This window comes from Hyla sarda, chromosome 1, assembly GCF_029499605.1.
Source record: "Hyla sarda isolate aHylSar1 chromosome 1, aHylSar1.hap1, whole genome shotgun sequence".
NCBI lineage: Eukaryota > Metazoa > Chordata > Amphibia > Anura > Hylidae > Hyla > Hyla sarda.
The window spans coordinates 514,287,082-514,299,507 of record NC_079189.1 but is presented as its reverse complement, the minus strand read 5'-3'; the positions used below and the strand labels follow the sequence as shown (position 1 = coordinate 514,299,507).

Genomic DNA, 12,426 nt, shown 5'->3' with positions numbered 1-12,426 from the left:
TCTCTCTCAATTTTCTCCCTTTCTTCTAGTCTTTGACCCACCTATCTCCTTTCCCTTTGTTTTATTTTTTACTGGAATGGAAAATGGTAGAGATGTACAAATTATTCTATGCCCTTCGGCTATAGGTGTTCGCTGTTCATGTCTTGCCATTTGAGACCCAGATCCTTGCAGGGTGTGTTCAGATGTACTTTGCCACCTTGATGTTATGTGATGTCACTACAAATACAGTAATGTTTATTTTCTGCTTTTGTTTTGCAATAACAAATAAAAAAGTTCTTTGAAATAATTTCTGTAGCTTTCTTTAGATCTGTGTCTCCACACAATTCTGTGTCAGAGCTCTACAGACATTTATTTCCCCCTCATGGTTTGTTTTTTGTTCTGATATACATTGTCAGCTAAGAGACCTTATATATAGTGCTGTGTCTTTCCAGATCATGTCCAATCAACTGAATTTACCACAGGTGACTCCAATTAAGGTGTAGAGGCATCTCAGAGATGATTAAGAGAAATGGGAGGAGCCAGAGCTAAATTTCAAGTTTCATAGCAAAGGGTCTGAATACTTATGTTGATGTGAATATTTAGTTTTTCCTTTTTAATTTTTAAATTAGCAAGAATTTATGAAAATTCTGATTTTACTTTGTCATTATGGGGTATTGAGTCAAGAGTGATGTGGAAAAACTATAAACGGGCACTGTCAGATACAAAAACTTTTTATATGTTGTACATCTTTTTAATATACTTCATAAGCAAATGTATTTCCTTTTTAAAAAAAAGTCATGGCTTATAAAATCATGGCTTTGTCCAAGCTGAAGCACACGCACTGACAAAGTCCAGTAAGTGAGAGTGGGCTAGCACTCCACTGTGCTCTCTCCTGTCTGATAGTACTCCTCTTTGCTCTCTCATGTCTGATAGTACTCCTCTGTGTATGATAGGACAGGAGAGAGCACAGAGGAGTACTATCAGACATGAGAGAGCACAGAGAAGTACTATCAGACAGGAGAGAGCACAGGGGAGTACTATAAGACAGGAGAGAGAACAGAGGAGTACTATCAGACAGGAGAGAGCACAGATGAGTACTATCAGACAGGAGAGAGTACAGGGAAGTACTATCAGACAGGAGAGAGCACAGAGGAGTACTATCAGACAGGAGAGAGCACAGAGGAGTACTATCAGACAGGAGAGAGCACAGAGGAGTACTATCAGACAGGAGAGAGCACAGAGGAGTACTATCAGACAGGAGAGAGCACAGAGGAGTACTATCAGACAGGAGAAAGCACAGAGGAGTACTATCAGACAGGAGAGAGTACAGGGAAGTACTATCAGACAGGAGAGAGCACAGAGGAGTACTATCAGACAGGAGAAAGCACAGAGGAGTACTATCAGACAGGAGAGAGCACAGAGGAGTACTATCAGACAGGAGAGAGCACAGAGGAGTACTATCAGACAGGAGAGAGCACAGAGGAGTACTATCAGACAGGAGAGAGCACAGAGGAGTCCTATCAGACAGGAGAGAGCACAGAGAAGTACTATCAGACAGGAGAGAGCAAAGAGGAGTACTATCAGACAGGAGAGAGCAAAGAGGAGTACTATCAGACAGGAGAGAGCACAGATGAGTACTATCAGATAGAAGAGAGTATAGGGGAGTACTATCAGACAGGAGAGAGCACAGAGAAGTACTATCAGACAGGAGAAAGCACAGAGGAGTACTATCAGATAGGATAGAGCACAGAGGAGTACTATCAGACAGGAGAGAGTACAGGGGAGTACTATCAGACAGGAGAGAGCACGGTGGAGTACTATCAGACAGGAGAGCACGGTGGAGTACTATCAGACAGGAGAAAGCACAGTGGAGTACTATCAGACAGGAGAGAGCACCGTGGAGTTCTATCAGACAGGTGAGAGCACAGAGGAGTGCTAGCCCACCCTCACTTACTGGACTATACTCCATGCCTGTGCTTCAGCATTACATTGTTGTGAGTTGCATATTTTGTTTTCTCTTTTGACTGTTAAGAATAAAATCTTCCAAGTGCAATAAAAATGTTAAATCCAAAACTGACAAGGTATCTGGAAGGCATTAAGTGAGGCCTGTCCTACTGCTTTTACAATTACATACTGAGGACTGAATCAGGTATACATTCCCCAAAATGAGAATCTCTACTCAATGCTCATGAATGGATCATCATAACCGCTCTTCCGTGAAAAAAGGAGATGTTTCCCTGTGATAGGTTCTTCTCAGCCACTGACACTAGATCTAAAAACAACATATTTATAATCTGGCATCCCACACCGGACCAGCAGTGTGTGAAAAGTGAACAAGTTAACAAGAAACTCAAGTGTATAATAGAGGAGTCACACATGGCCAGTTCTAAGGGCAGATATTTACAAGGTGATTTTTAGCCCTGGAGCCCCATTTAAGAGTCTATATAAACACATACGTTCTACTCCTATTACATTCTGACAAAAGGCATATTAAGTAAATATACTACTCAGATCTTGGTTCGCATGACAGATATGTGATGTGCCTGTGGTTATATTATATTCTTCCTTCCAAGCATGCACCTCCTGCAGTGTATGCGCTCTACAGAAGCCAACCCTGACTGAGACCATCTTGTCTCCTTGACAAAGCTCCTTTTCTACTTCTTACTTACTGGCCACTTCATGCGATGGGGAAAAACTTTAACTCAGCTTGTGATAATTTCACAGGCCCTGAGCAGCATGACCTCCGCAACCTTAAGGTCAGAAGTCAAGGCTTGTTTTGAAACATCTGTGTGGCTTATTATGAAAGAGGAACAAAAGTGGAGACATGTCCACCAGTGTGATGAGAGAGACAAGCAAAGACGTGGTGACACTTTGGTCATCTGTTGTGCCTGTAAGTCCTGACTTTTAAATCTTTTAAGTGGTAGTTAGTTATTTGAGCTCTTTGTCTTGGCAAGCATTGGGTTAATAGAAAGTCTGAGGGAAAGGTCTACATGTGATCAATCAGTATACTTCAAGTGTGAGATTTCTTATGGGCCGGAAAAGATACATGACGTACTGTACAATACATTCACATGATCCAATGTGCAGTTATAACAAAAGAAAATTACTACTTTTACCAAGTAGTATATTCACGGAACATCAACTACTTTTTCATAGCTATTCTATACTAAATCTCACCACTCAATAAAATCTGCTGGCTTTCTATGCTGTGAGCTAAACCTAAAGACTAAAACTGAAAAAAATATTAGTGTTTTTAATCAAAATGTATTAATATCATATTGTTAACCGCTAGAGTACATTTTTTTTCCCACAATTTGATTGGAATGGCTTTAAAGAAGTACTTCAGTGAAAAAGTTCATACTTCTATAAGATCTGTTACAAAAATATATTTAGTGACATTAGTTTTACTTTAGCTTCCTATTGCTCTATGTCTGAACATTTAGTCCCTTCTCGTTGGGTTCCGTGAAAACATGGTGACCACTTGGTGAGTTCCTTAGTCTCCATCAATCAGGATAACTCCCTTCCTGCTGCCTAACACACACCACTCTCCATACACGATGTTCCAAAGATGGCTGCTTGGTCCCTGACAAACCCTATAATCAAAGTGCATATTTTTTTCACTATTCAAGTTCTAAGCTTTAAAGGGGTACTCCTCTACTTAGTGTTTGGAACAAACTGTTCCGAACTCTGGAGCCGCCGCCAGGAGCTCGTGAGCAGCGGAGTACCCCTTTAATATGACTGCTTCTTATGAGGCCTTAAGCTGCACTGTTACCACTTGCAACTTCACTGTCTGCTTTTTAACCGATGCTTTAAAGTTACATAAATGTTAAAATGTTAAGTAAAAGAAAGCTGCCATTGCAAAGAAAAATAAAAGACATACTTACCTAAGCCCAGTCCCTAGTTGGTCCCAGTGACTGGAGTGAATAGGTCCTGCACAGAGTGCTCATCTTAGAAACAAGAAGAAGGCAGAAGCTTTGAAGGACCAGAAGAAGAACAATGGAAGCTGCTGGGGATGGAGTTAGGCAAGTATGGCTTTATTATTATTTTTTATGTCCCCAGTAACATGATTTTATATGTAAATGCCGGAATACTCCTTTAAGATGCATCAGATTTATTAATAAGCGCAAGTCTAGTAATAAATTTGGTGCATCTCATGCACAGTCCATGCACCTGTCTTGAGCTGTAGTAGATTTCTGACATAACATATGCCAATATCTTGTGCAAGTTATGATAAATCTGCTAGGCTGTGAAAAAGCAGTGTTCCTGTCTACTAAGGCTCATCCACTTTTTCTAAAAAGTTGTGCGGAAATGCAAAAAGTCACAAACTGTGTGTAAAAATGAGGCCTCAGAACTTTTCAGTTAGGCCTTGAATGCACGTTCTGGGTTTCATGTGCATTTTGGCTTGTATCCTACAGTACAGTAGATTCTGAATGAGATCCACTGACCATCTACACTCCATGCATATGAATGGGCTTCCTGTAATCTTGTTTTAATGCAATGGACATTTTTTATGCAGATTTTCATTTCCACAGAAAATAATCCACTGCGTAAATAAGTAGAATGCTACAGATTTCACATGTAAAATCCTAAAATTTGTCCGCATTAAATGACAATGGGGATAATTTTCATGTGGATCAACGACACTTCAAACTGCATGTGCATGGCAGAAATCTGAGGAATAAATGTAGATCTCTGACAGAAAAATTCACGTCAGATTTTAATCCGACACGTGAACAGTCCATAATGCAGCCTATGATTTCAGAAAAATATTTTAACAAAAATTTGAAAATGCATTTGTTACACACTGCTCCAGCCTCAAGCACCAGTCGTGAGCGCAGTGTCCCTGCGGGGCCGGGATTCGCTTCGCGGTACGTGCCCACATGCGAATCCCGGCCCTTCTCTTACCTCACTCTGCTCCTCCTGTCTCTCAGCTCCGGCACGCACGTCTCCGTCCCTTAGGGCGCGTGCGTGCCGGAGCTCTGAAATTTGAAGGCCCAGAATGCCCATAATTAGTGAATACACCTGATAAGTCGTCTGCACCTCCCACATTTCCCTGCCAGATCTTCAGTGCCTATTGCCTGAGAGAAAGCATTCCTATTGCCTGTTTTGTCATACCCGTGTATCCAGACCTTCCTGCTATGTTTTTGACTACGAACCTTTGCCGCCTGCCTTGACCTTCTGCTACATTGACTACGTTACTGCTTCTTCCTTCGTTAACTCGCCTTGCCCAGTAACCTGTGTGGTCGAGCTGTGTCGGGGGTAGCGACCTGGGTGTTGCCTGCCGTGGCAAGCCCATCCTGCCTTGTGGCGGGCTCTGGTGAAGACCGGCGGCACCTTAGACTCCGCTCCCCGATACGGTCCGAGTCATCAGCTACACAGGTGGAGGATCCACATCCAGCTTTGTTACAGAATTACTTTATGTAGACAAAAGAGAGTGGTATTGTTTATGTAGATCTTACAAAAAACAGGCTCCCCCATCCCAACAACATCCTTCAGATCAAAGCTATTTCAGCGACCTGATGATGACCGCAGGTCAAAATGTAGCAAACATGGAGGTCAATGGATATAGGTGGCTAAACATTTTCCCTGTAGTACGGGTCTTGTTCTTTCCAGGATTTTTTTTTTTTTTTCATACTCCTTGAACAATAATAAAAGGCAAAAAGATTTTCTGTTTGACATCTTTCGCAAGCTTTTCTTTTTTATTATTCAGCATTTAACTGACAACACTTGACAGCCATGTGATGAAGTCATGTGGATGGTGGATGCCAGCATTCTTCTTTGCCCGCTGTTACGATTTCCTCCAACAAAAACCTAACTTTACACAGTTTTTAACATGATACAACAATTGAGTGCATCCTTATCCATTCCAGCATTCAAAGCCTCCAGCACATGTACTGTGCATTGTGGAAAGGATTATTAACAGCTGCCTTCAGTTCCCAAATGGCATTAATGTTTTTCTTGCACTCACCAGCTTTTTGCTGATATTAAGAAGTTTATCTCTTCCTTCTCGGAGAATTCCAAAGGGAATGGAACCATTAAATTACAAAACATAATAAAAAATAAAAATAAAAAAAACTTCTGTAACGCCCATGGAACCAACACTGTTTCTGTACTTCTAACCTCAAAAATGAGTGTTCTGAAAGGACAGCTTTATCTCACTACCCTAAGCACAATGTTGGGATGCTTGTGCAGCTCAGTCTGTGCAAGCACAGAAATATATCAATTATAAATAGCTCTATATAAATAAGTAATTCAGTCGTTCTCCATATATAAGCAGCACACAAACATCACCAATACATAGGCAATAGGAAGCAGGCTAATGATGAGATCATATTACTCGACTGCAGAGGAATAAGTAACCCCCTAAAAAAAATTTAAGTTTTATGTTTAGAAAAATACTTTTTTTTTGTTTTTTTTAAATAAAAGGCAGCACTACATAAGTTCACTTTTTGCCACAGGACTTTTAATCCCAGGTAGATCATAATAAATCCGGAATTTCCAGAGCAAAAGTTCTGGTGTAGAAATTCTGTAGTATGCACAGTACAGCAGAATCACAACAAAAACAATGGGAGGTTGTTGCACTGGAATATATGAGCAGAATTTCTCCAACTGGAAATTCTGTAGTGTGTCTGGGCCCTAACTTATATGTCTGTCATGTGAGAACCATCTTTAAGGGGTTGTCCAGAACTAGAGGGAGATACAGGTTGTATGTGGTATTGGTATTTGCTTCAAAAGATGCAATACCAGACATAACTCATCAACAGGTGTGGAGCAGTTTTGGGTGAAAAGCAACCTTGTTTGTTCTAATGCCAGGCAATTTCTTCAGTACAGACCACCTTAAAAATTGTGTATTTTGGAAACCCAGGTTACCAAATTTACCAAGGAAGCAGGAAAAATTTGGTGTTGTTGTACTGCACGCAAATACCCCCAGTTATAGTGACCACGTAACAGAAAGGACTGCATTCTCCAAAAGAAAGCCATGGGAGATTGCATCCTGGGATTTCTGTAAATTACACCACAGCACACATGATAGCATCCACTGGAGGATATGATCATGTAAAGCAGTGCAGCTGTGGTAGCAAAGATTACAAAATGACATGTTTTTTTCTGCCTGTAGCATCCTTGACTTATTCTGGTAACCATGAGGTCCGAGAGTGCCCCTTTGATGCCGAGCACTAACCTATTCCCTTGCATATTCATGTTCTGTACTCAGCTCTAATTCTAAGAGATGTTACAATCTATTTCATGTTCTTGTCCACAGTCTTTATAGAATGTCAGCTGGAGCATTGTTCCTCCATGGACAACTGTCCATTCTTTTTAATCATAAAGAAGATGAAAAAAAAAAATCGTAAACTGAAAGCAAGTTAAAAGAATTTTGTTTAGCGTTTTAGAACAATGAAGAGAAGAAACACTGTAAGCCTACGGTAATACTCTGCATCCCGCTAGCAACTAAGCAACAATTAAACAACATAATAAAGTTAGGTACAAAAAATAAAGTTGATTCAGCGAGAAGTATGGTTGAAAGAGATAAGATATTTATTTTCCCTGCAGTTTAAGGGAATAATACTTGCTGCAGGTTAAAGATAATTGCTTAGTGGCACCAAATACTCCAGGAGTCTCGCCTGTCCTGTCTCTTTGTTATCAGCTGTCCGTATCCAGAATACCATTATTACTAAAGATTTCATTGTCAGCGGCAATATCTTATGAACAGTCCCTTGTCTCAATCACATCACATAGGACATGCATAAAGGAGATATTAATAGCATCTTCTTTTTATATTTACTGTTGTCCTTGCTAATGTGGAGGTACTTTGACACCAGGTTACATTTTCAAATTTCTTGCTACTTTGGTGTTCCCAAAAGCTGAAGACCGTAATAACATTCATTGAATCTGATGTTTGCTCCTTACGTACCCAATAAGCTGAAAAAGTAACTATTCTATGCTGTAGGGGGTCTATTAGGTCAGTATTTAAAAACACTAATTTATATTGATATTGAACATTTAAAAGCAAAGATTAACAGTGAAATTACAGCATGTTTATGGTGTGAGCTATTGAATTAACAGTACATTTTTAGCTGATTCTCTAGAGCCGTCTTTCCTGATCAGCTGATCACCCTATCTATGTGTTCCTTCATAGATCGTGTCTTTAAACATCAGGTTTTTGTCCTATGCCTGAAACTGCAGCTGCATCCCCCTAGTCCCTGTCATCAATTGTAATTTGACTTTTGGTACTAGAGAAAGTTTTTAAATTTCTTATAGTCACAGGTATTACTAGACCTAATCACGATGTACTTTCATGTCATAAGAACTTAGAATTTTACAGGAGTTACCATAACAGTATGATATAGTAATATCATGGGAATAGCAGTTGCACCTTCACCATCAATTGCAGGCATGCTAAGCTCGATGGTCCCTGAGCTAAAGTGGATCTAGTCTTAAAGGAGAATGGTGGGATACAAAAACATATCCCCTCCCCTATGGATAGGGGCTAATTGTCAGATTGTGGGGTGTCCAGGTTCTGGAACCCCCCGCAATCTCCTGCCCTGCACGGGCCCCAGCTTTCCTTCTGAATGGGGCGTAACAACCACCACACAAAGTGCTGAAGCGCTGCACTTGGCAATCTCTGGCTCTCCATAGGGCTGCATTGCGGGGGCGTGATGGCCGCCGTTTTGTGTGGTGGTTGACACCCTTATTTTAGAAGGAGAGTCGTAGCACTGTATAGGAGATAGGCCTGACCAAGGATAGGGGATACGTTTTTGTATCCCTGAGTACCTCTTTAACAATGATACAGTCACTGTGTCTCTGTGGCTGGCTGTGTCAAGTCATCTTGCCACTTGCAGCCTGCGTTAGCATAGCGGTATGCCCATCTTCTAAACTTGCAGTGATTCCAGGCACGTCCTCCTCACCCTGTCAGCCTGCAGCTTCTTGCCGCAGGCATATTTTTCCATTTAAATATACCACAATACATTATATGGTAAAATGAAATATGACACTCAACATTACAACTGGTCCCGCAAAAAACAAGCTCCCATATGGCTCTGTTGACAGAAAAATAAAAGAGTACTGGCTCGGCTCTTAGAATGTGAAAAAAACTAAAACTGGCTGCAACTTTAAAGGGTTAGATAGTAGGTGCACCATGACTTACTTTTACTATGGTGATCGTATGGTTATTGCCACTGTGGCCACTGAATTGTCCTGCGTAACAGAACCAGCAATCAGCAAATAAACAGGAAAATGCTTGTTTATCGGCTAACCATATAATTTTGACATGTCAATAAAAACATTGCTCAACAGCTGTGTAATAGAGGATATGTGGCCAACGAATCATGGTAGCAAAGGGCCACCAAATTGTAAATATATCTTACCAGCTCCACAAAAGCGAGTCCCCCGTAGCTGTGTGCAACAAAAAACACATTTTCAGCAGGTGCTTTAGAAATGAAGTTGTCCCATACATATAATGCATGCTCCTCAGGGCTGCCATTCTCCTGCAAGAAAAGTACAAAAAAAAGTGGTAAACCCCAAACAATAAATAACTTTTTTTTTATTTTGCACTTTGACAGTTGCTTGACAGCCACAACACTACCTCGGAGCAGGGCCATGAACCCCCACTACCGAGGTATAACCCCGTCCTGCTATATGATGGTAAATGATACACAAGGCTCCCAATTGCTATGCTGCATAAATGTAAAACAGTGTTTATAATAAGGTTATGGATGCTCTACATATTGCTAATGTATTAAACAAGATATAAAAAATCAAATATATTCAAGGCTGTAATATGAATAAGATTATCAAAAGATAATATTAATTTACACATAGTCTAGCCCAGAATCAAAATGATGAACATAAGCATCCCATAATCTAATCATAGCAAACCAAGCAGGAGCCAGCGATAAGGATGATGGAGCAGGAACGGGGCCACAGGAATCCCACGCGTTCCGTTGCAAGCGACACTACTGAGGAAGTCGCTTGCGATGGAACGCGTTGGGGTTCCTGTGGCCTCGTTCCTGCTCCATCATCTGTATCGCTGGCTCCTGCTTGGTCTGTTATGCTTGTAGTATGGGATGCTTATGTTTATCCTTTTGAATCTGGGCTAGACTATGTGTAAATTGATATAATTTTTTGATAAGCTTATTCATATGCCTTGAATATATTTGATTTTTTATATCTTGTTTAATACATTAGCAATATGCAGAGCATCCATAACCTTATTATACACACTGTTTTACATGGCCCTGCTCCGAGGTAGTGTTGTGGCTCTTAGTGAGCAATTTTAATGTTTTTAATTGTCCTTGCGACCATTTATGTATGTCGTTTTTGATATGGAATAAAAATGTGTTCTAATTGTCAATTAAGTGGTGTGCACTTTATATTCAGTGGTTGCTTTTCTGGGATAGGTTGTACATACTTTCACTGAAAGTAGAACCCCATTTCCAATATTGTGGTTGAGCCCCTTTTTTCTTTGTAGGCAATTAATAATTAAATGACCACTGCATGTTGAAAAGGATAAATGGTGTAGTGCAAGACAACACTGTGAAGAATGTCTATTTGAGAATTAGCACAAAATGCGCAAAAAAATTAAAACAAAACAAAAGTGGCCATGTGCCAACTAGATAGATGTATGCAACAAACAGAAAAGAGATGCAGAAGTTCATCACAGGTGTATTATAACCAAAGGACTAAAACATTTCACAGCAACTTGCAGTGCCAACATGTAGGGGTCTGATCTGCATCAATTTCATATTAAGCCTATGGACATTAAACAAAACATTTTCTAAACCAGAAAAGTCCCTTTACTTATGCCACAGCAAAGGAGAACTTACAGAGATGTAATGTGCATAGTAATGAAGGTCTGAATACTGCTTATGGGGCCTACAAATTGAGAAGTATACACAAATGCAAGAACAATGCTCCTTTTTGTTGATAAGTTGGTTTGGGTTTTTATACTTCATGGGCTCTCTATTATATGGTGCTATTACTGTATGTGTACACTTATTGCTATCTGTGCTGCTGAATCCAGTTAGTAGGTGGCGATGGTCCATCTGATTTTGGTATGGGGCCTATGAATTCTAGTTATGCCCCTGAACCTGGATGAGTATAAACAAAGAAGACTATCTATACATAATGGAGGAATTCTGAGATGGGCTATGTACTGGGTATTGGGGTTAAACCTTATTTTGTTATGGGGCCCTATGAACTCTAGTTAAGCACCTAAACTTTGAGGAGAACTTCTGAAACATGCCATCTACTAGGTGGTGAGGGCCAATCTCATTTTGTTATGGGGCCCTACGAATTCTAGCTTAGACTCAGAACCAGAAGGAGAAATAATGAGACATGCCAGCAACTGGGCAGTGATGACCCATCTCATTTTGTTATGGGGTCCTATGAATTCTAGTTATGCCCATGAACCTGCATAAGTATAAACAAGGAAGACTATCTTTACATAAGAGAAGAATACTAAGATGTGCTACCCACTAGGTAGTGAGGGTAAAACCAATTTTGTTATGGGGCCCTGTGAATTCTAGTTAAGTCCCTGACCCTGCAGAATGAATTCAATAGAAGTAAGAAAAGCAACAGAAAAGCAACATCCAACAGAAAATGCTTTCCTCCACAGAAACGATAACAGAAACTCTTTCAGCCCCATGAATCATGTACAATCCCGCTTTACCAAACCAGTGTATCATCATGAAGATCCATTTATTAATGGATGTTTGGGGAGAGAAAAATAACATGGCTTTCTGCATAAATAACATATTTGGAATTAAATATTTGCAAGCCACAAGTCTACAGACGGCCACATTTTACACTAGAAAAATGAAGTTATTAAAGACATTGTTCGATAATTCTTAAATGTTTATATGTTTTTCTTTAAAGGCTGTAAAAAATGCAAGAAGTTATTACATTGCTGACATTACTGCACCTAGATTAGCAGGGAGAATATATTATTATGTTCTGCTGCCTCTAAAGGACAACCATTAGAATTTACTAACGCAATATTACAGTCATTAATTGTTAAATACCAAGTTAAAGTAATGCAATAGACAAAGCCTTATCGACCAGTGCAGCTTCTAACATCTAGGCACTCCAAGGTCTGCATTTATGATGGACTACCTGCGCTGATAACACATGGAATTATCTAAACAACATTTGCATATTTGTGTAATTATTTCCTAAGGTTAATTAGCTGCTGCAAAGCAGTCGCCCTTTGAGACTGCTTGCTGTGACAGGTTCACATACTTCCTGTACTATTGCCAAATGTGACCGATTCTCTTCTGCAGACCGGATGCACGAAACTTTGGGAAGGGATAATCCTTGTAATTGTACAAGTGTGATGCTAGGTAGTGGGAAGAAAGGAAGAAATCTGTACAGATGCCTCTCAATGTTTAAAAAACAGAAGACAAAGTTAATATTTTACCTTGCTCAGATTTTTCCTATTTTTTCCTGATT

At 40.0% G+C, this 12,426-nt stretch overlaps 1 protein-coding gene across 9 annotated transcripts in view; it reads right to left on the bottom strand.

The window, feature by feature from the left end:
* The window catches only part of FAM172A (family with sequence similarity 172 member A), a 525,562-nt gene that overhangs the window by 234,000 nt on the left and 279,136 nt on the right, over nt 1-12,426 (bottom strand). For all 9 annotated transcript variants that reach the window (XR_008847615.1, XR_008847616.1, XM_056538171.1 and 6 more), the window contains exon 8: nt 9,345-9,464. Coding sequence is in view for 7 of the 9 variants with exons in the window: in XM_056538171.1 (XP_056394146.1) it covers nt 9,345-9,464 (120 nt within the window). In the remaining 2 variants the exon portion in view is untranslated. The remainder of the gene's footprint in view (nt 1-9,344; nt 9,465-12,426) is intronic.